Source organism: Saimiri boliviensis, chromosome 10, assembly GCF_048565385.1.
Source record: "Saimiri boliviensis isolate mSaiBol1 chromosome 10, mSaiBol1.pri, whole genome shotgun sequence".
Lineage (NCBI taxonomy): Eukaryota > Metazoa > Chordata > Mammalia > Primates > Cebidae > Saimiri > Saimiri boliviensis.
Genome location: NC_133458.1, coordinates 51,858,310 through 51,882,562, shown reverse-complemented (window position 1 = coordinate 51,882,562; position 24,253 = coordinate 51,858,310). Strand labels below are relative to the sequence as shown.

At 38.8% G+C, this 24,253-nt stretch overlaps 1 protein-coding gene across 3 annotated transcripts in view; it reads left to right on the top strand.

Annotated features, from left to right (window-relative positions):
* The window catches only part of LOC101034668 (LHFPL tetraspan subfamily member 3 protein), a 548,863-nt gene that overhangs the window by 381,060 nt on the left and 143,550 nt on the right, over positions 1–24,253 (top strand). For all 3 annotated transcript variants that reach the window (XM_074379277.1, XM_074379278.1, XM_074379279.1), the window contains exon 2: positions 6,361–6,597. In XM_074379277.1, the coding sequence (XP_074235378.1) occupies positions 6,361–6,597 (237 nt within the window). The remainder of the gene's footprint in view (positions 1–6,360; positions 6,598–24,253) is intronic.

The following is a 24,253-nucleotide window of genomic DNA, read 5'->3' as shown; positions in this document are numbered from 1 at the left end:
CTTTTTAAAAAATGAATTTAAACTTTCTCTTCCTGTTCAAAAAATAAGTAGTTCTCAGGTTCACAATGTTAAAAGCCCCAATTGGGATAGTTAGACCAGCAGTATCAGCAGGCCCAAGTAACCCAAGTCATGGACCCCCCTATTGCTTTTTTCATTTTATTGCATTTTCCTTTGAAGAAAGACCCAATTACAAAGGTTTGTGGATTTTTCTAAGGATGTTTCCTCCATAAAGGTTACATTCAGCTCTTTAGCAAGAAAAACACCAGAGCAATTAGTGGCTCTGGGGAACCACTAGCCATTTGTGTACTATTTCAGGAGAACCCACTGTGGGCATCAGTAGCCTCTACACGGAGATTCCTTTCAGAATGTAAATGTTTCTTAACCATTTGGAAGATAACTAAAATTGAAATCAACAATGATATCCTCACAAGGATGCTTTTGTTGTATACCCTGTGTTAGAAGATGTCATGCATCATACCATGGCCATGGTTTCTTTTCATCATTCTTCTCTGCTCACCTCCAGCCTATGGGCTCTCGTTTCTCTTTAGCATTCAAGAATGTTCTCTCAGCCAGGCACGGTGGCTCTCGCCTATAATCCCAGATCTTTGGCAGGCAGAGGCATGTGGGCCACTTGAGGTCAGGAGTTCAAGACCAGCCTGGCCAACGTGGTGAAACCCTGTCTCTATGAAAAATACAAAAATTAGCTGGGTGTGGTGGCAGGCACCTGTAATCTCAGCTACTTGGGAGGCTGAGACACAAGAATCACTTGAACCCAGGAGGCGGAGGTTACAGTGAGCTGAGATTGCACCACTGCAGTCCAGCCTGGGCAACAGCGAGATAGACTCTGTCTCAAAAAAAAAAAAAAAAAAAAAAGAGAGATTTTATCTGATATACTTCTGGAAAGCCTGCTGCCAAAATGAAGAAATATATAGCTGCAAGGAAGTTAGTCATTTCCTAGGTGACATTCTGATAAGAAACCCATTTTTGGGTAATAGTCCAATTGGAACTAATTGGACTATTAGTTCTTCACTATCCCTCCTCATCAGGAAATAGCATGTCCAAATTAAACGACTGTCCTGGTGCCTTGTACACTCTAAATGTTTACTGTAGTGCTGGTGCTACATCTTAAAGGGTGATCAATTTGTGAAGAATCAGAAATAACTAATTATAAAGCCAAGAGGAATGTTATTTAAATTTTCACCGATTGAGGCATTAGCCTAGGATCTCACAGGTACTTACTTCTTAGTCAGGATTAGGAACACCTGTTAGTTTCCAGTGACTATACAAATCGTGCAGGTTAATAAGGTTCTGGTTAATAGAATGCCAGAAAACAGAAATTTAGTACAGCACTCAAGCATTAATGCAGAATGTAATAGTCACGCCTTTCCGAAGAAACCAACAGAGCCTCAACTGTTTTAATGGCTTAAATTAAATGCACTAAACTTTGGGGGCTTTCACCTTTCAGAAACAAAACAAAACAGCCAAGTAGGAGTAGTTCAGATAGGAGGAGAAGAAAATGTATATTTTGATAGTACGTTGTCAGAAAATAGAACTTTCATTATGCAATGGCCATCTAAAGTTTTAAAAGCTTTTGAGGCAATTGGGATTTTAAAATCCTACCATACAACCATTTTCAAAACAGAGAAATTAGAAAGGAATAAAGTCTTTCACTTTAAGAAAACTAAATGATGAGAACATTTGGATACATAAAGTGGAATAACACATACTGGGGTCTTTCAGAGGGTGGAGGGTGGGCAGAGGGAGAGGACCAGGAAAAATCACTAGTGAGTACTAGGCTTAACACCTGGGTGATGAAATAACCTGTAAAACAAACCCCATGACACAAGTTTACCTATGCAATGAACCTGCATATGTACCCCTAAACTTAAAATAAAAGTTAAAAAAAGAAGATATTCCAAAAGAAAAAAGAAAAGGCCCACAAGAAGTGGATGGAGAACGTGCACACACTACAGTGCCCTGTAGCCTGAAGGAGACCTGAAATATCCTTGCTAGGTAGGCCAAAACGTTCTTCTAAAGGAGCCCAAAACCCTGACCTTGTTAGGCAGATTTTAAGCATTCTCTAAGTAGTCAACAATCTTGCATTACTGAAAATAAGAATTGCATTTCAAAAATTCTCTTTTTATAACTTTCGGCAAAATATCCATTGCATAAAGTACTGTTGTATATTATTTCATTTATCTTCTCATATTCTTCACTTAAAATTTCATTTAGAAAGTCATATACTTTGAAAATAGGGAGCAGTGACTTGCCATTCTTATTCTCTTGTGGTTTTAATTCAGAGTTAATTCTACCTCTGTTCTTTTTATCCCAATTTGTAACTTAGAGTTTCCAGAAATCAAAGTTCTAAGATAGTCAGTCTACCTCAAGATCAAAGGACTCTTAAGACATTTTTGTTGACATAACAATTCCACACACATCCTGTTCCAATTAAGTTGTTCTATAATGTTAGAAACCTGCCTGAGCTTATGTCAGTTGGTGATTTCTATCAACTTTAGCTGAAACTGTAATGTAAATTATTCTTCAGGTGATTCCCATTTGTAAAAGAAAAAAATTCAATTTTCTTTTTTTCTTTATGAGAAACTAATTTTCTCATACACAAAAAAATATTTGATCTGTAAAAACCATTTAAAATATTTTTAAATATTCCAAGTAATCCTTAGAGGTGTTTTTCTGAACTATAGTTTGGATTCAGAGATCTTCTGCATCCTCCTAAATAAAAGGAATTTTTTTCATGAAAACCATGTGCTTTAACAATCTCGTTATCACTAGACAATGCCTTAGAGAGCAAATTGGGTACTGACTACTGACTGCTGGGAGATACAGAAATTTGAAAAAAATTTCAAATCACCAACTTTGTCTTTTAAAAATTATTCTCCCAAGTACTTGTAATCTGCTGTCTAATCATAACACAGTTGTTTCTGTTAAATGTCAAGTAAATATGAATCTATCTTTAACTAGATTTGAGACTGTGATATTGACCTCCACAAACTGTATCTTAGAATGTATGTCTAGGTATTACAGCTCCTTTAACTGTTCGTTCATTTTCCCATTTTCAAACATATTTTAGTGCCTACTATGTAGTCACACTATTTTAGATGCTGTGTCTATGATGATGAACCAATGACTTTTCAAAAACTGTTTCAGGGTACATGTGTAGGATGTACAGTACATAGGTTTCTTACATAGGTGAACATGTGCCATAATGATTTGCTGCACCTATCAACCCATCACCTACATATTAAGCTCAGCATACATTTGCTAGTTTTCCTAAAGCGCTCCTTCACCCTGCCCCACCTGACAGGCCCCAGTGTGTGTTGTTCACCCCTGTGTCTATGTGTTCACATTGTTCAACTCCTGCTTATAAGTGAGAACATGTGGCATTTGGTTTTCTCTTTCTGCATTAGTTTGTTGAGGATAATGGCTTCCACCTCCATCTGTGTCCCTGCAACAGACATGATTTCACTCCGTTTTATGGCTGCATAGTATTCCATGGTGTGAATGTACCATATTTTTTTTACCCGGTCTATCATTGATGGGCATTTGAGTTGATTCCATGTCTTCGCTATTGTGGAATAGTGCTGCAATAAACATACACATGCATGTGTCTTTATAATACAGTGATTTATATTCCTTTGGGTATATACCCAGTAATGGGATTGCTGGGTTAAGTGGCATTTCCGGTTTTAGATCCTTGAGGAATTGCCACACTGTATTCCACAATGGTTGAACTAATTTACAGTCTCACCAACAGTGTAAAACTGTTTCTTTTTCTCCACAGCCTCAACTGCATCTGTTGCTTCTTGAGTTTTCTATAATCACCATTCTAACTGGCGCGAGATGTTGAGCTTTTTTCATGTTTGTTTAGCCGCATAAATGTCTTCTTTTGAAAAGTGTCTGTTCCTGTCCTTTACCTACTTTTTAATGGAGTTGGTTTTTTTCTTGTAAATTTGTTTAAGTTCCTTGTAGATTCTGAATATTAGACCTTTGTCAGATAAATAGATTGCAAATTTTTTCTCCTATTCTATAGGTTGTCTGTTCACTCTGATGATAGTTTCTTCTGCATAGAAGCTCTTTAGTTTAATTAGATCTCATTTGTCAATTTTTGCTTTTGCTGCAGTTGTTTTTGATGTTTCATCATTGAAATCGTTCCCCATGCCTATGTCCTGAATGGTATGGCCTGGACTTTCTTTTGGGTTTTTATAGCTTTGGGTTTTACATTTAAGTTGAACCAAAGACTCTTCTTCAGAAAGTGTAGAGTCTGTTAATTGAGATAATACTTGTAAATAAATAACCATGACAATGTAAAAAGTAACAAGGAGCCTAAGCTAGGAATTGCCAACAGCTATGAAAGTTCAGAGACAGGCAATATTACAAATCAAGAAGAATTTGAGATGGCTTGCTCTGTGGAGGATGTTGCATTTGGCTTAAGTCTAAAAGATATTTAACAACGGAACATTTAGGGACAATCGTGGCAAATAGTCCAAAAAGAAGAGGAAAAAGAGTCATCTAAAAACTTGGAGTCGTGTGAGGTTCAACCCAAGTGGAAAAGTAAGTGGGGGATGGATTACAGAGTGTTTGAATACTTGACTAAAATGCCTGCCTATTCTTCAGTGTCCAGTAGGAAGATAGCAAAAAGTTTTGGGCTTGATGATCTAGGCCAGGCGTCCCCAAACAACGGCCCCCTGAGGCCATTTATCCAGCCCCCGCCGCACTTCAGGAAGGGGCACCTCTTTCATTGGTGGTCAGTGAGAGCAGCACAGTATGTGGCGGCCCTCCAACGGTCTGAGGGACAGTGAACTGGCCCCCTGTGAAAAAAGTCTGGGGATGCCTGATCTAGGCAGTCACGTGTAACCTGGATTAGAGTGAGGGTAAACTGAAGGCAGAGAAACGTTAGGCTTCTCTTTAAGAGGTAATGAAGGCCTAGAGTAGGGAAGTGTCAGTAATACTTATATATGCAGAAAGAATGCACAGGCAGATAGCAGAAGCATGGCAGTGCTTGGGATGTGGGTCACAGAAAAGAGAAGAATTAAGTATGACCCAAAGTTTTGAACTAGTATTCTGTAAAATAACAAACAACACTAAAGCAGAATTCTCCAAGGCAGTCTTTCTACTTATCACCCCACTCTTGGTCTCTGTCTCCTCAAGACTTGCCCTGTAGAGCCATGTATAATCCTAAAAAGGAAGAAAGTAGGTATCCATTCCTGTATTGTTCAGTAAGTTGTGGTGAGACAACTTTGTACCTGTTAACCAGTCTCTACCTATCCTTCTTCCCCAGTTCCTCCCAAGCTTCTGATAACCACTATTTTACTCCATTTCTATGAGATCAACTCCTTTAGTGTCCATGTATAAGTGAGATCATGTGGTATCTGTCTTTCTGTGCCTGGCTTATTTCACTTAACATAATGTCCTCCACGTTCATTCATGTTGCTGCAAATAAAAGAATTTCATTCTTTTGATGACCGAATAGTACATACTTATATAACATTTTCTTTATTGATTCATCTGTTGATAGATATTAGGTTGATTCTATGTCTTGGCTATTGTGAAGAGTGCTGTAATAATCATGGGAGTTTAGATATCTCTTTGACATACTGATTTTATTTCCTTTGGACACATACCCAGTAGTGGTATTGCTGAATCATATTGTAGTTCTATTTTTAATTTTTTGAGAAACCTCCATATTGTTTTCCATATGGCTGTACCAGTTTACATTTCCACCAACAGTGTATTATAGTTCCCCTTTCTCTATAGCTGTTCCAGAAAATAAAATAAAATAAAATAAAAGCAGAAGGAGAGAAAACAAAACTTTTCTGTGGCAGGGGAGAAGGGGGATCCCAATATAAAAATATTTTTGTAGTGATTCAAAGTTGACACACACTCTAGTGTTTACCATGTCATCATTTTGTGGCTGCTGTCATAGCTCCTCAAAGCCAGCCTTGAATTGTTATTTTACAGTGTTATGATTCCTTATGACCTATTTGCAATGGAAGCCTTCCCACAAATGTACCCCAAAATTCCATTTCTTAACGTTTTCTCACAGATCAACCTACCTTAACCTCTTTCAGGATGCTCAGTCTCACTGTAAAGTCAATTTCCAGAGTTCCATTCAATGTAGAATGCTGGGCTGCTTTTAACTTAACCAGCAAAACACACACATGCACACGTGCACGCACACACACACACACACACACACACACACAATCAGAGTGAAAGTGGTGAGATTTGCTGTTTTATAAATCAAGAAAAATTTGAAACAGTGATTTGACAGACAATGGAAACATTTGCTAAGTTAAAATTTGTTAACGTTTTTTCTTTTGTTTTTCTCTCTTTCTCTCCAAGCTGCCTGCCTTGTGCTTGGCTGTATGATTTTTCCTGATGGCTGGGACTCAGATGAAGTAAAGCGGATGTGTGGAGAAAAGACAGACAAGTACACTCTTGGGGCTTGCTCAGTCCGCTGGGCATACATCCTGGCTATTATTGGAATTTTGGATGCCCTGATCCTCTCGTTTCTCGCGTTTGTGCTTGGAAATCGACAAGACAGCTTGATGGCAGAGGAACTGAAGGCAGAAAACAAAGGTAAGATTGCTTTAGGGAACTCTTAACTGGATGCCACAAGCAGAAAAAATGGTGCTCTCCGTTCTTTCGCATCAAATACTAGTGCTTCCCCTGTGGTTCTAATGTGCTGCCTCTTTTAATACTGTGTAGTTTGCAGACTTTTCCCTAGACTCAACTCAAGAAGCTTACACAACAAAAATATTATATTATACTTACTTATCTTTCTGAAGCTCCCTTGGTCCGTAATTATTATTTTAAAGCATTTTTTCTCCAGTCTCTTCTTTCCTCTTCCTCTGATGTCAGGTTTGCCATCTGAACTTAATGGCTAAGATGTAACTGTGGGTAGTGGCTATTTGATTGAATGAAAAGTACTTTCTATCCATGTATTCTGCTGTGTTTCAGGTTGCAATAAATGCCTGGGGAATCTCTAAAATCATCTATATACATCTTTATTAAAGTATTTGTGATCACTGAATTCAGACCCGAGTTCTCAGAGAGAGGTAGTAACACTGGCCCCAAATAGTTACAATTAGAGAGTTCAGTAGTTATGTTATTAGCTGAATTTTAAATGTGGTATCTGGGTAATCAAAAGTCCTCAGATTTCTTTTCAAAAAGAAATTGCCTTCTGAAACACAAAGAAAACCAGGATAGAAAATAGGATGTTGACTATTGAATAATACATAAATATATTACAGTGGGCAAATAAGAGGTAGCAAGTTATTATTGAAGATTAATCTTTAATTTTCTTTCCAGATTTCTACCCCAATTTCTTATAGATAGAAATTTGGGATAGAATTTTGATGTCTCTGTTATTTTAACAGACTTAGATTCATTTAACAGTTTTATCTTTATGTTATCTATAACTTTAATACTGTGGACTTAGCACCTTTAGCTGAGTGGCTCCTTCTTCCAGCTCTTGTTTCTAATTGGGAGCTAAATCTGTCCTTGAATTATGAGATTTAGCTTATTATTTCAAGTAGATACTAATTTCAAAAACCCTTCACTGCTTCAACAGGCCTCAAATATAAGCATATATTAGTTTCTATATAAATGTCACATGTAATGATAGCATAGCAGGCTTTATGCCTAGACCATCACTGTTTACACAGATAAACTATGACATAGAAGAAGTAAAATGGAGTAGGCCAGGAGAGCAGCAGTCATCCACAAACCCTTTACCTACCTGATATATAGACAGAACACATATTAGTTTACTTAGTTCTACCAACATATTCTAAACACAAAAATAGCCCTTACACAGGGGAGTGGTGCTGAAACTTCTTAAAAACAAAACTACCACCTTCTCAGAGTTGCCCTTTCTAGATAGAAAGGGTGATATGAAGATAATTACACTTTTATTTACATTACAGATGTTGTGCTTTCACGTGCATTTATTCATGTGATACCTTTGTTGTCTTTGCAACTTATTAGATATAGGCAGGTTTCTGTCTAGTTAACTTTATTTCAAATCTAATGGTAAGGATGGTTCAATATTAAAACAAGTTATCTTTTTCAAAAGAATGAATTAAATAAAAGCCTAGCTTGTTCTGCAGATTCTTTATTTTTGCCACTACCTAAATCAGGCGTCCCCAAACTACGGCCCAGCCCGTGGGCCGCATGCGGCCCCCTGAGGCCATTTATCCGGCCCCCCCCCCCGCACTTCAGGAAGGGGCACCTCTTTCATTGGTGGTCAGTGAGAGGATCACAGTATGTGGCGACCCTCCAGCAGACTGAGGAACAGTGAACTGGCACCCTGTGTAAAAAGTTTGGGGACGCCTGACCTAAATGGACCTGAACAGTTCAAAGTTATATTGAAAACCTTTCACTTTCTAGACACCTTTTGACAACAAATAAAGAGAAGAAAATTCACATGAAGGAAAACATAGCAAAAGCAGGAATATTTTTACTTGGCAATTGAGCATTCTAACTCATACTCACGTATGTGAGTGACAGTAATTATCCTGATTCATGCTTCAGAAAAGAATAGCTAGAGGTATAGAATAATGCTCAACTGTTTTCAAAATTGGTGTTTTCTTCTGGTTGATTCATTTATATGTTGATTTCTGATCCCTTCCATCTGCGTCTTCATTAAAGAAAGCATCATGTTCATTAAGTGATTTGTTAAAATGCCTTGGTATAAGTTTTGAAGAGAAAGAAGGTTTAAAAAGGTCAATATAAGGTTTAGTGATTATCTTTGCATAATTTTTCTGTGTTCATCATCTTCTCCATTTGTCTGTATGACTATGGTTTCTTTCATCTTGTTCTGAAGGAAAAAAATTAGTAGGGGTTCATCTGTTTCAAACCAGATAGATCCAATAAAGCAGTCAGAACATCAGGCCACGTTGATGAAACATTTCAGTTGCACCATATTTTTATTTTTCATTCAAAATTCCTTAATCTCAGACTCTGAGAAGATGTAAACAGCTCTACCATAGGGCATGTCAGACCTTCATGCAATGGGATCTATATAAAATTAGATCAGGATTTCTAAGCCTTATATAAAATTTAGTCAAACCTACGTGTTTCAGAGAAATGGTACAAGATTTACATTTGCTGTACAGAGTATCTTTTATTGTTTGGTATTATTTAAACACTTGCTAAACACTGAAACTTCTAAAATCAGATCGTTGAAGGGGAGACCAATCAGTGGTTTTGTATGTTGTGTGTATGAACATAGTTTGATTAAACAGTAGTTTAACGGGGTGTTCAGGTGCATGTAATAACGAAAACTAAATGTCATCAATGTTGTCTTCTACAGATTCTAAAGGAAGAGAGATTGGTTTTAATAAAAAAGATGAGAATAATTTGAAATTATGTAATTAATTATATATAAATGGGTGGTTTTATAATTTGCATGGATGCATTGATGTGACTTTTCACCCATTTAAACTTTTTTTACTATTTTTTTGGCTGCTCTTCTTGTTTTGGACTTCACTATTAATTTTTTTTCTGATGAAACTACTGAGATGTAGTGTGGTAGCCAGGGTTTCCTTTTGGTTTCAAGGCAATGCAATGAGACAGGCAAATCTAGCTCCAGCTCAGAATTTAGAAGAATTTATTAAGCACATGAAGCCTTTCAGTATCATGGAAGAAGTCAGTGTCATATCTGAAGACTTGGTTCAACAGAGCAAAGTATTCATACATTCTGATAGAGATTACACATCTGATAGGGATATACACTGTAATGTCTTTTATAATCTTCCAGTTTTATTGTCGATATGGTCTTGGCTCTATGTCCCCATCAAATCTCATCTTAAATTGTAATCCAAATTGTAATTTCCACCAGTTGGGAAAGAGACCTCATGGGAAGTGATTAGATCATGGGGGTGGTTTCCCCATGCTGTTCTCATGACAGTGAGTAAGCCTCATGAGATCTGACGGTTTTATGTGTCTGACATTTCCCCTGCTGGCACTTCTCTCTCCTGCTGCCATGTCAAGAAAGATGTATTTGCTTCCCTTTCCACCATGACTGTAAGTTTCCTGAGGCCTCCCCAGCCATGTGGAACTGTGAGTCAATTAAACCTCTTTCCATTGTAAATTACACAATCTCAAGAAGTTCTTTATAGCAGTGTGAAAACAAACAAATGCAATGGTCTACCAATTATATCACTTAAATCCTATAATGAGCAACAGGAGCATTGTAGTGAGAATAAGCCTGAAAGTACAGAATATGTCCCCCCAAACTGAATATCACTTTCATGTCATGATTATATCTTATTTTTGTGGCCATTATAATTAATGCAGCAACACATTTCCCCATTTATATGGAAAGACCACTGTATTAGTCTGCTTTCATGCTGCTAATAAAGACATGCCTGAAACTGGGTAATTTATAAAGGAAAGAGGTTTAATTGATTCACAGTTCCACATGGTTGGGGAGGTCTCACAATCATGGTGGAAAGCAAAGGAAGAGCAAAGTCACATCTTACATGGTGGCAGGCAAGAGCTCGTGCAGGGAAACTCACGTTTATAAAACCATCAGATTGTGTGAGACTTATTCATTATCATGACAACAGTATGAGGGAAACTGCCTCTGTGATTCAATTATCTCCACCTGGCCCTCCCTTGATATGTGGGAATTATTACAATTCAAGGTGAGATTTGGGTGGGGACACAGCCAAACCATATCATCCACCATATAGATTCAGGCTTTCTAAGTGTCATTACAGCAAGGATATTGCTTAGATCTATGAGTGCTTTGCAACAGTACACCCTAACGGATACAACAAAAGTCACTGTTACATGAATTCTAAAATATATAAGGGAAGGGGAAAAACTCAGTTCTAATTGTTGAACGTGCTCTACTCGCAGAGTCTGAAGATGAAAGGGAATATAAGATGGTGCTGAGCCATAAATTAATCATCACAAAAGTGCTATTCAAAAGGAAAACAAGAGAGGGGTACACACAGCTCAAAGTCTCCACTTCCGCAGACCACTTTTTCCTATGACACAGTTCCAGTCAACTAGCCCCAATCCTCATTTCAGTGTTCACCTTCAATGCCTACCACATACCTTGAGTTTCTCCTTTCCATGAAATCATTTGAAAGAAGTCACAGCTAAGATTTATCATAAGTTATAAAGTGGGGAAATTAAAGGAATTTTAACATACTTGTTAACGTACTTTCATGAAACACAAGGCAACAATTTTGAAGATATAACTGTTGTCTTAAAGGAAACCTTTATAAGAGATAAACTTAATCATCTATGGAGCTCCAGGGAAGTGTCAGAATATTTCTTTGTGCCAAAAAAACGAAGCCCCACTGAAAAGGAAAAGCGAAACATCTTTAAATATCTAACTAACTCAATTTTTGTTTGTTTGTGTTTTTTGTTGTTGTTGTTAGAGATAGTCTCACTCCATTGCTTAGGCCAGAGGGCACTGATACAATTATAGCTTACTATAGCCTTGAATTCCTGGTCTTAAGCGATCCTCCTGCCTTAGCCTCTGCAGTAGCTAGGACTACAAGTGTGTGCCATCACACCCTGCTACATTTTTGTGTGTTGGAGGGGGATTGTTTTTTGTTGAGACATGGTTCCCAGGCTGGCCTCAAACTCCTGGCTTTAACGATCTTCCTGCCTTGGCGTCCCAAAGCAACAGGATTACAAGTGTGAGCTGCTGTGCCCAGTCCCAACTAACTTTATAGAGGACCTGGCACTGCAAGAAAACTCAACTGTGTGCTCTGAATTTGGAAAGCTGTTCTACAGGATGTGTGCTATCCCTGGCTCTGGGACTGATCGTGGACAGGCAGATATTGTTTCATAGTTCAGCAGCATGATTTCTAAATGAGCCAACAACAGTAGGCATTTAACCTTGATACGCTGCTTAATTGCATATTTTAACACACTGAACTGTGAAGTCAATTTAATTATGTAAAATTAAAGTTTCATCCAGATAAAAAGGATTTGAAATGAAAGCTTCATTTTCAATTTCTTTCATTAATTATGAAAAGATAAATAATTACATTTTCCAGAGCTCCTATGCCACAAATATCTCTTTCTTGTCAGACACCATTCATAAAGAGATCCGTTTCTGCATTTGCGTTTATGGTCTCTGGAATTTCTTATCAGATAATTGGGTCCTCTCATGAGCAATTTTAAAGTCACTTTGTCTTCCAGCACTTAAACTACAAATGAGAAAACGTGATTATCCATCAAGAGGTGACTCTAGCCACCATTTATATATTAAGGGTTTAAGCTCTTTTCAATGCTGTAGTTGCAGAGGTAGAATAAATTCACTTTATTTAAGCAACTAATAGAGACATATTTCAAAATTTTTTTATAAGTTATCATACCATGCCATGGCTACGCTGGGAGTGGCAGTGTGGTTTAGTGGAATGATTGTGCACTTGGATTCAAGCTGCCCAGTGCTAGTACTGTCTCTGACACCAGCTGAGGAGCCTCGGGCAATATGTTAATAGTTACAAAATCAAGCTTCCTGGTCTGTGAAATGCAGAGCATGACCAGATGACATCTGAGGGTCTTTCCAGCTATAACATATTTCAATTCCAAGGACATCTTCAGGGGTGTTCTTTAAAAAGAGGACCTGAGGGCAGTAAATGCTCCTGCCCTTGTAGCAGTGAACACAATATACTCTTTTAGGAACTTGTTAGCATGCAGGGATGACTAGGGGAGAGGAAAGGTAAAAGTCAAAGGGGATGGGAGGCCAAGGCAGGTGGATCACAAGGTCAGGAGTTCGCGACCAGCCTGGACAATATGATGAAACCCTGTTTCTACTAAAAACACAATAAAAATTAGCAGGGCATGGTGGTGGGCACCTGTAGTCCCAGGAGGCTGAGGCAGGAGAATTGCTTGAACCCAGGAGGCAGAGACTGCAGTGACCCGAGATTGTGCCACTGCACTCAGCCTGGGCGACAGAGTGAGACTCCATCTAAAAAAAAAAAAAGTCAAAGGGGAAGGGGCTTTAGGATGCCTTGAATGTTTTCTGCTTCAGATGTGTGCCCACCCACGACCCATGCTGTCAGAGGTCCAAGAGAAGAATGAGTCCAATTACTCATTCTGCTGTCGTCCAATTACTCATTCTACCAAGAGTAGAATGAGTCTAAGTTAGAAACTCTGGTCCATGGCAGAGGAGCCTGCTTGCCTCACTGAGTTCTGATACTGTGATGTTTACATGAACACCATGATAGTGGACAGAGCCCCAGATCACAGACAGAAAACTATTTCTGTTCTAAACTCCGGCAGGCATTACTTGTGTGACTTTGGCCTAGCCCCTTGACATCTCAGAGCCTCGACTTGACCTTCTTTAAAATATTTCTTTAAAATATTTTAAAACATTTAATAATACGCATTACTGCCTCCTCCATAGATTTGAGAGAGTCTAACAAAAATGTGTGTGAAAGCAATTTATAATCAATAATATCTACATAGGCTTTATTTATTCTCTTTACTAAGGATTTTCCCATATAACCTATTCTTTGATGTCTGCAATAACCCTGTGAGATATTTATCATAATCCCCATATCAAAAACCAAGGTACAGAAAAGTTTAATATTTTGTCTAAATTTTCACAGCTAGGAAGAATTGGATGTAGGACTCAAACACAAATCATTTTACTCAAAATTTCAAGTTCTTTGTTTTAAACAGCATCATATAATCAATTCTTTTTTTCCTTTTTTTTGAGGGTGGGGCGGCGGGGTGGACAGGTCCTCACTCTGTTGCCCAGGCTAGAGTGCAGTGGCATGATCAGAGCTCACTGCAGCCTCAACCTTCTGTGGTCAGGTAATCCTCCCACAGCCTCCTAACGTACTTGGACCACAGGCACACACCACCACGCCCCACAGATATTTTTTTCTATTTTTTTTAATTAGGGTCTTATCATGTTTCCCAGCTGGTCTCAAAGTCCTAGGCCCAAGGGGTCTACTTGCCTCAGCCTCTCAAAGTGCTGGGACATACAGTCAATTCTTATGGATGCTTATTCTGCTGCTTTCAACTTGATCAGTCTACTCTGTACAAGTTAAGAGTTTGGTCTTATTTTTATTTGATAACTTTTAGATAATGTTATTAATCAAAAGTTTAATGCACTTAAGAATGAGGAATAGCCTTTGAAACCTATACTTTTACTTGGCTATGTAACTTTATAAAAACCTACTGAAATAAGATCAGGAAGCCCAGAAAAAAAGTATCTTTAAGTACTTTGAATTAAAACTCTAATAAGGTCATGGTGACCTGTCTGTTTCCCTATGGGATTTGTGTTTAACAAAGTCCTTGTGGTCATCAAAGCATCTCAGAATGTGCCTCTAAAGAAACTGCATATATCCTGTCACTTTTTCAGAAAGGCTCAAGTTAATCTGAGAGTTGGAGCTGACCTTAGATGTACTTATAGAATTGTCTTATATTCATGCTGCTTCTAGTTCATCTCCTCCTACTCTTTGCATGAACTTACTCCATTCAGGTTTTCACCTCCAAAATTACACAGGCACTATCTTATCAAGGTCACTCCAGCCTCCTAAATTGCTGAATCTCACGCTCAGCTTTCAATCCTTCTATTGATCTGTCAATAGCCTTTCACAGCTGACTACTGGCGCCATCTTGAAACTTTCTCTTTAGTTGGCTTCCAGTCGCTGACCTTGCCTAATTTTCTTTCTGGTCTCTTCTGGCTTGGTCTCCTTTACTCATTCCTCCTGCATGGCTCCATTCTTTAACCAATGTATCCTTTCTAGCTATACACACTCTCTAGGTTATCTCATCAAGTGTCATGACTTTAAATAACATCTATATCCTGATGCCTCCCAAGTTTAAGCCTTCTTCCATCCCATCAATGAACTTCGGTCTCTATACCCAACAGCTTACCTGATACTCTTTTTTGAATATCTAATTAGCTTCTCAAACTTAATATTTCCAAAACTGAGCTTCTGATACTTCCCATAAGACATCTAAGCCAAAGCAGACCCTGGTGGTTGGCTGACACTTCTCAACTCCCCTTCCTTTCCGGCCAACGAATTGTCAGCAGGAGTCTGCTGTAGGGTTCCTGGGAAACTTTTGCTTGCCTGATATAGAAGCTGCCCCTTCCTTTTTCTCCTTCTTCCTGAAGGAACATAAAAGAGATGGCAGGAACTACAGCCGCCATCCAATGACTTTGAGGAAATGGAGAAGAGAATCATTGAGATTTGTGCACTGTGAAGTTGTTAAAACAAATCCAGGAATTTTACACGAGAAAAACTAAACTCCTATTATTTAAGCCACTGTGGTTGAATGTGCTGCTACTTGCAACTGAAAGCATTCCTAATGAATACAGTATGTTTCAAGAACAAATATTTATTGTGGTGTAACCCTGTAAGTATATACCAAGAACCAATGCAACCACAGGAAGACAAACTGACAAATTATTCAAGATTCTTCCTACGTGCCTGTAGAATACAAATTCACAATCCCAGCTTCATTCATGATATTTCCTCAGAAGCTGGAGGAATACTTTCCTCAGTCAGAAATCACTAGCCCAAGCCAAATTCGGCTACCCAATCCAGAGCTGCCCTGAGTTGCAGATATGTAGGCCCATATTCATGCAGATGATTTTGTTAAATTTGGGATGCTGCATGCCATGAGCCTGTCTGAAAACATGGGGAGGCTTTCAAGAATTGGTCCAGACAGAAAAATTTCCTATTCTTAAAAAATGTTGGTCAACAACTCATATGCTTCAGCTACTAAGGGGGTGTAGTAACTTAGGGGTAATAAAACCAATGTCTCCTCTCATTTGTATTGGGGATCAAGGTAAAGAAATATTGAAATTCAGTGACAGAAGCAGAAAGGCCCTGGTTCTTTGCAGTCACCTGGGGAGATTTAAAAGTATTCCAGGCGGGACATGGTGGCTCACACCTGTAATCCCAGCACTTAAGGAGGCCAAGGTGGGTGGATCACTTGAGGTCAGGAGTTTGATACCACCCTGGCTAATATTGTAAAACCCCATCTCTACTAAAAATACAAAAATATCCAGGCATGGCAGCAGATACCTATGGTCCTAGCTACTTGGGAGGCTGAGGTAGGAGAATTGCTCAAACCTAGGAGCTGGAGGTTGCAGTGAACCAAGATCACACCACTGCACTCCAGCCTGGGCGATAGAGCAAGGCTCCATCTAAAAAAAAAAAAAGAAGAAGAAGAAGTATTCCAGGGCTTGGGCCACACTCCAGAGATTCTCATTCAGTTTGTATGAAGCAGATTCAAGTATGAAAAGCTCCCCAGGAGGTTCTAATGAATAGCCAGGGTTAGAGCCCAATGGAGTCACTCTAACTCCCTCATTTTCCCAATGAAGAAGCCAAAGCGCAGAAAGGGGAAATAGAGTCTCACCAGTTTGTCTTATTATAATTAGAAATCAGTAAGTAACCCATGATATAGAAAGTTTCACTCAATAGTAGGCTTTTAAAAAATCACATTTCTGATAACGTTTTATTACTGTCTTTTCTTGGAAACAGAGCTCTCTACTGGCCTTGGGAAACTGATTTCTGCTAGCTCTGTGATTTAGGGCAAACTTAAGTGTCTTCATCTGTAAGGGCATTAATAGAACCTGCCTGATAGAGATTTTATGAAAATAAAAGAAGATACTGCATGTAAAACTGTCTTTCACAATGTCTAACACATGTTAACTATTGTCACTTTTAGTGCTTTGATTTTATTTAACGAACATTTATATAGTGCTTGATTCATGGGGTGCATAGCCCATGCCCCTCACCACCTTGCCCTGCTGTCTCCCTGTGTTCCTCACATCACTAAACCATAAAGGAGACCTCATGAAGATCTGGAGATTGCTTCCTCCATATGCTTAAATATAATTTTGCCATCTGGTTGCTTTACAAATACTTTTAAATACAAGGCTGATGGTAGTTGGTCAGTTGGCTTGGGTTTTAGTTTTGTTTATTATAATCTCCTCACATACACCTATATTTATGAGGTAAGGAACTAAAAGCTTATTCCTTTACAACATTTATTCTTTTACCACATTGGCCATCCACAGAGCTCAAACTGTATAGCTGTTTCTGCAAGTTCGAGAACAGTCCTCAAGGAGAGCCCTTATTCCCCTGATGGAAGTGTGACTCCTTAAAATGTTACCCATTTTCAACCTGGCTCAGAATTCCTTTGCTGTACTGCTAGACCGATCAGGAACAAAGCCAAGCCTCAAAAATGTCTGTGTGAATTTGGGACGAGGTATCCTTCAGAAGTAACAGAGGGAAGAGATTCTGCCCAGGCAGAAGAAACAATAAAGACAAGAGTCCCTTGAATATAGAAAATACGATGACTTTCGTTCATACACAGGGTGATGAAAATGTAGTGCTAGTAGGCTAGTAGGTCCCTGTGTTTTGAACAGAACATATCTTTACTTTCCTCACCATAAACACAGTAAATAAAAGCCACGTGTCAAACAAATATATGTAAATTTTTATTATTATAGAAGTTAAAATAAATTCCAGAGCACTATTCCCCCATTACTCAGAAACACATTTCTCTTTGGCTATCTCTTGGGATGCATTCTGATGTGATCCCTTCCTTCACCAGCTAATGCACACCCACTAGGTAACACCCACAGCAAAGCTTATCATTATTATTATGCAAATCGAAATTTTCAGGTAGTAGCGTGGAGCATCTAAGAGCATAATATTTACTTGGGATACTTATTTTAAATGCAAATTGTGACTTCAGTAGTTGTAAGGAACAGCTCTGTATTCTTTTTTTTCTTTTTTTCAATTAATAAATTTTATTTTTGGCTGGGCTCAGTGGCTCACACCTATAATCCCAGCACTTTCAGAGGCCAATGTAGGTGGATCATGAGGTCAAGAGATCAAGACCATCCTGGCCAACGTGGTGATACCCCACTCTCTACTAAAAACACAAAAATTAGTTGGGCATGGCAGTTTATGCCTGTAGTCCCAACTACTCTGGAGGCTGAGGCAAGAGAATCGCTTGAACTGGGGAGGTGGAGGTTGCAATGAGCTCAGATCTTGCCACTGCACCCCAGCCTGGTGACAGAGTGAGACTCCATCTCAAAAATAAATAAATAAATAAATAAATAAATTTATTTATTTTATTTTTTAGAGCAGTTCAGGTGTACAGCAAAACTGAGCAGAAAGTAAAGAGAATTCCCACAGACTCCCTTCCCCACCAACTCACACCGTCTCTACCATCAGCATCTTAACGTCAACGTGGTGCAGTTGTTACCACTGATGAACCAATATTGACCCATTATGATCAACCAAAGTCTGTAGATTACATTAGGGCTCACTGTTTCTGTTGTATATTCTATGGGTTTTGACAAATGAAATCTTTATTTTTAACAAGGACATTTAACTAAATGATGCAGTTACTTTGAGGATCACACTTTAAGCAACACTGCTCCAGGTGATTTATAATCAGATTAGCACTGTAATTATAATGTAATGATACTGAGGCCAACAACAATGGCCAGACCACTATTATTATTTTAGAGTTCCTTTTATAAATATCTTGGCAACCTTCAATGCATAAACAGGCTCTATTCCAAAAGTCCACTTTTAAACTCAGATCACAGGCTTTTCATAGAAACAATTGATGTACACAATGATCAAGTTCTTGGACCTACCCTTCAAAATTCTTTTTGCTCATAATATTATAAGGTTATTTTAACAATCATATTTAAACAGAAGACAATAGAAATGTACAACCATAAAGGTAATGGACAAAAGGTTTTGAAAATATTTGAGAATGTTTTTTTCAATATTCGATATTTGAGAACAGTGGTCAGGGACCTCTTTTAAATAAAACTTCAAAGGCACAAACCATAAGACAAAAATACATATTAATTGAAAACATCAAAATAGGACTTCTGTTCATTAGAGACAACAGAAAAAGACCAGGTGATAGACTGGGAGAAGCTATTTGGAATGTTTCTAGCCAAAGCATCTAGAATATGCTAAGGATTCCTCTGAATCAATAAGGGGGGAAAAAAGCTCAATTACAAAATGAGCAGATTCTAAATAGGTAATTTTTAGAAAAGGAAACTCAGAAACAGAGCCAGCGTGTAAAGAAATGCCCAAATGATTGCTAATTAGATAAATGCAAGTTAAAACAGTGAGTTATCAGTTTACACCTTTCAGGCTGGCAGCATTTAGACAGGATCATAGGCAGAGATTTGCCTTCACGTGCTTCCCAGTGGGAGTGCAGACCACTTCGGGAAGCAATCTAGTCCAACAGATAAACATTCCCTGTGACATGCCAATTTTGCACCTGGATTTATGCCCAGGAAATTTCTCACTAGGGCCACAAGGAACAATGTATGAGGATGTTCACTAAAGATTTCCTTGCAGTGGGGAGTTGGAGAAAATGTGGTTGTTCACTGTGGAGAGGCAGATAAGGAATTTGGGATGAGTGGAAACCATGGAGTATTAGGTAGCAGGTAAAAGGCAACAAATTAAGTGATGCACATAGCAAAGTGTATGGATCTTAAAAACAGAATGCTTAATGAAAAAAAGGAAACAGAATAAGATAAGAAATAAAATATCACTTAAATAAATTAGAAACAGTACATGTCAAACAACCATCTTCACTGTGCAAAAGAATATTCAAATAAAAATACATGTTAATGGTTACCTTTGGAGGGGCAGAAGAACAGCAGTGGAAGAGAGGAAGAGAAGGATTCACCAGGAAGGGGCAGTGTGATATAGGTGGAAAAGCACAGGCTTTGACGTCACCCTGCCTGGATTAGATCCTCAGCTTCACTGCTTACTAGCTGTGGATCTTGAGCAAATCACTTGATGACTCTTAAGCTTCTTAATGTGTAAAATATAAACCATGTTATTTATCTTACAGTGCCATAATGAGGTTTAAAAGACATAATCCAAGTACAGCACTTAGCCCAGTGCTTAAATATATAATTAGTATTCAGTAAATGTTCACAATAATTGTAAAACAATCCTGGCCTCATGATGCAAATCAGTAGTGGGAACATCAAGAATTAAGAGTAGGAAATAAGGGCTGGGAGAAAGAACAGATGTGGGTAACCGATTCAGGAACAGGAGGAACATGGTGATGCTTAAGTTTTCCGCCTTTCCTGTAGGAATCTCTCAGATGGCATCAGCATAGTCTTCTGTGCTCTCATTTGTTCCCCTTATTTTCTCTTCTGTTTCCCTAGTGCTATAGAAGTTCTCACTTTTTGCCATCAGGGTGTAGTTAGTCTTAGGAGTAGAGATGCAGAGTGCAGTTAGTCTAAGGAGTAGAGAAGGGGAGGATCTGGGGTCTGCACGATGAGGAAGAAGGAAATGTGTCAGTTGGCTATTTCTGTGTAAAACCCACCCCAACACTCAGTGGCTTAAAGAGACAATTATTTATTATTCCTCACAAGTCTGAGAGTTGGAACATCTAGGCTACACTTGTCTGAGGGATGGCTCTGCCCCAGGTGTCTCTCATTTTCTTCCCAGAACTAACAAGCTAGTATGTCTTATGGGTGATAACAGGGGCAAAGAATAGTCCAGCCCAACAGCACAAGGACTTCTGAAGCCTCTGCTATGTCATATTTGCTAACATCTGACCAGCCAAAGTCAGTCATGGCTAATGGGCCATATACCCCATGCACAGGGGAAAAGCACCACAAAATGACATGGCAAAGGACATGGGTACTGGGAAGGGTGTAGAATTGGGGCCATTCATGCAGTTCACACGAGGAGTCACATACTTCTCATGATTCATAGGAGAAAGTGAACACAGCCTAGCTGAGGAAGCAGGGAAACTGAATGCAGGATGATGCTAAAGCAGCTCCAAGCAAGTTCTGCTCTCTCTCTCTTTCTCTCTCTCTTTTTCTCTCTCTCTCTCTCTCTCTGTCTCTTTCTCTCTCTCTCTTTTTCTCTCCCCTCCCCCCAGCCCTCTCTGCCTCTCTCCCCCAACCCCCATCACCACACACACACTGAGAAATGCCCACATATATTCATGGCAGAAGTCTCAATGACTAGTGTAGTATTCGTTTTTTGTTTTGTTTGTCTGTTTTGAGACGGAGTTTCACTCTTGTTGTCCAGGCTGGAGTGCAATGACACGATCTTGGCTCATTGCAACCTCCACATCCTGGGTTCAAGAGATTCTCCTGCCTCAGCCTCCCAAGTAGCTGGGACTACAAAGGCACGCCACCATGCCCAGCTAATTTTGTATTTTTAGTAGAGACAGGATTTCTCCATGTTGGTCAGGCTGGTCTTGAACTCCTGACCTCAGGTGATCCGCCAACCTCAGCCTCCCAAAGTTCTGTGATTACAGGCGTGAGCCACCGTGCCTGGCCTAGTGTTAGTTTTAATAAGTCCATTGATAACTAAGGATAGATAAGTCTTGCTATGGAGCCAGGAGTTGGGATGGGGAGCGGGGATGGAGATCTATCCTTAATGAAGTAGACAGCTGGATAAATAGTGCTGTTTGGGGACATTGAGTGTGCACACACACACACACACACACACACACACACACACACACACTTTCTTGATTCCAGAGCAAATGAGAAGTTAACTAAGGACTGACTGAGATGAATTTACAAGTTTTCTTTAAGTTTGTTCCTAATTTTTAACTTTCCATACCTTGCACTGAACCTTTGATAGCTTTACTATCATAGCCTAATGTTGATGTTCATACTAATATCAATAGCAGGAGTCTGGCATCTATAAAATATAAACACAAAATTGTCAGTAACTAATTAAATGAATGAATATCCACAGTCTCTTTTTAGACAAATAAATCATTTCTCCCAGGATAGGGGAAGATAAATAGTCTGAAATGTATATCTATATCACATTTTAAGCACCACAATTTTACCTTTTTATTTCTTTATTTTTTTGAAACAGAGTCTCACTCTGACACTCAGGCTGAAGTGCGGTGGTGCACTCAGCTCACTGCAACCTCCGCCTCCTGGGTTCAAGTGATTCTTGTGTCCAGCATGTGCCACCATGCCTGGCTAATTTTTATATTTTTAATAGAGATGGAGTTTCACCATGTCGACTAGGCTGGTCTCGAATTTCTGACCTCAGTGATCCACCCACTTTGGCCTCCCAAAGTGTTGGAATTACAGATGTCAGCCACCGTGCCCAGCCCACAATTGTACCTTTTAAAGAAGCATTTATTTATTTAAAAAAAGCATTATTGGTTTGAATATTAAGCAGAGATTCTAACTTTTTTCACCACTATATGTATAAAATATCTCTTTTACTGATGCTAAAATTAAATTTAAATATGGCTTTAATATTTTTTAAATGTAACATTGTTGTACCATGGGCCTAGTACCTAGAATACAGCCCTGCAAGTGAGAAAAAAGAAAGTGATGGGGTACTCCAGAATAAACCTGCACACCTACAACCATCTGATCTTCCACGAAGTCTACAAATATAAGCAATGAGGAAATGACTCCCTATTTAATAAATAGTGCTGGGATAGCTGGCTAGCAATATGTAGAAAAATGAAACTGGACCTGTGTGTTCCACCATATACAAAATTAACTCAAGATGGATTAAAGATAATTGTAAGGCCTCAAACTATAAAAATCTTAGAAGGAAATTTAGGAAATACCATTCTGGATATCAGCCTTGGCAAGTAATTTGTAACTAAGTCCTCAAAAGCAATTGCAACGAAAAGCAAAAACTGACAAGTGAGACCTAATTAAAGTAAAGAACTTTTACACAGCAAAAGAAACTATCAACAGAGTAACCCGACAACCACAGAATGGGAGAAAATACTTGCAAACTATGCATCTAACAAAGGTCTAATATCCAGAATTCATTAATTAATAAAATCATAATCATGGCTGTATAGAGGGGATTGTCATTTATTGCAATTTTAGTCCAAGCTGGAATAGGACCATGTGTCTTTTAGTCCTACCCACTGTGCCTAGCACAGTGCCTGGCATCAAGCAGGTATCCTATATAGATTTGAATGTAATTAACTGGGAGCTTCCTTCACCCCACCAAAAACAAATAAATAAATAAATCTGAAGTGGAAGAGTGATAAGATACTACTCATGCAATTTTTCAGGCATAGAGTCATCTGTCTACCATCTGGCCCATTCCTCCTGTAACTAGTTGCTTTTTTCAGGGAAGCATCACCCAAACAAGCTACAAGACAGATGAGTATAATCAGTCCTAGGTATGCACAAGGAGAGGCTTCTTTCTATCATTAGAATGCTCTCTGAGTCTCCCAGAGAGTTGGGTTCTTAAAATAAGATGAAATATTTAAAACACAGAGAACCAAGTTCTCGTAATCCTAAAGTCTTTTTAAAGATTAGAGCATGTCTGTATTGTCTTGAATAATTTAAGTTGTGCAAATAAGAAATTGTCATTTGAAACAGCTCCGGTAATTTCATGAACATTTCTCTCTGTAATATACTTGACTGACAGATGATTTCCTGAGCTGATTTTTAAGTCACACTGAGGACAAATAGACACCTAAGAGAACTGCCTTTCATTGTCTTTTGTTAAGCGAGAGAAGATAGAGTGGGCTGATGCTTAAAGAACTCTCATTCCTGAATGCTGACTTTTTTGAATGTCTGAGGGTCTAAGCGAGTCTCTTGATTATGACTGCAAGAAGACAGCATGAGAGTGCTGCCAGACAGAACGGGGACTTACCCTCAATGAACTTTACTTTGGAGTGGACATTACTAACAAGGCTGAGTTACTCAGAGTTAACTCTGTGAGCCACATATGTGCTTGCACATGTCCTTGTAGTCACAGTTTAAAATATTTTTAAAGGTGAAATTAATTTTAATAATATATTTAATCCAATATATCCAAAATTTTATTTCAGCCATGTAATTGATATAAAAAAATATGAATTAGGCCAGGCCTGGTGGCTCACACCTGTAATCCCAGCACTTTGGGAGGCCGAGGCAGGCAGATCATGAGATCAGGAAATCAAGACCATCCTGGCCAACATGGTGAAACCCTGTGTCTACTAAAATACAAAAAAAAAAAAAAAAAAAAAAAAATCAGCCAGGTGTGGTGGCACATGCCTGTAGTCCCAGCTACTTGGGAGGCTGAGGCAGGGGAATTGCTTGAACCTGGAAGGCAGGGGTTGCAGTGAACCAGGATCATGCCACTGCACTCCAGCCTGGTGACAGAGTGAGACTGTCTCAAAAAAAACTTATAAATTAAATTTTCTTTCGCATTAAGTGTTAAAAATCCAATGTGTATTTTACACTTGCAGCTCATCTCATCCACACAAGCCACATTTCCAGTGCCCA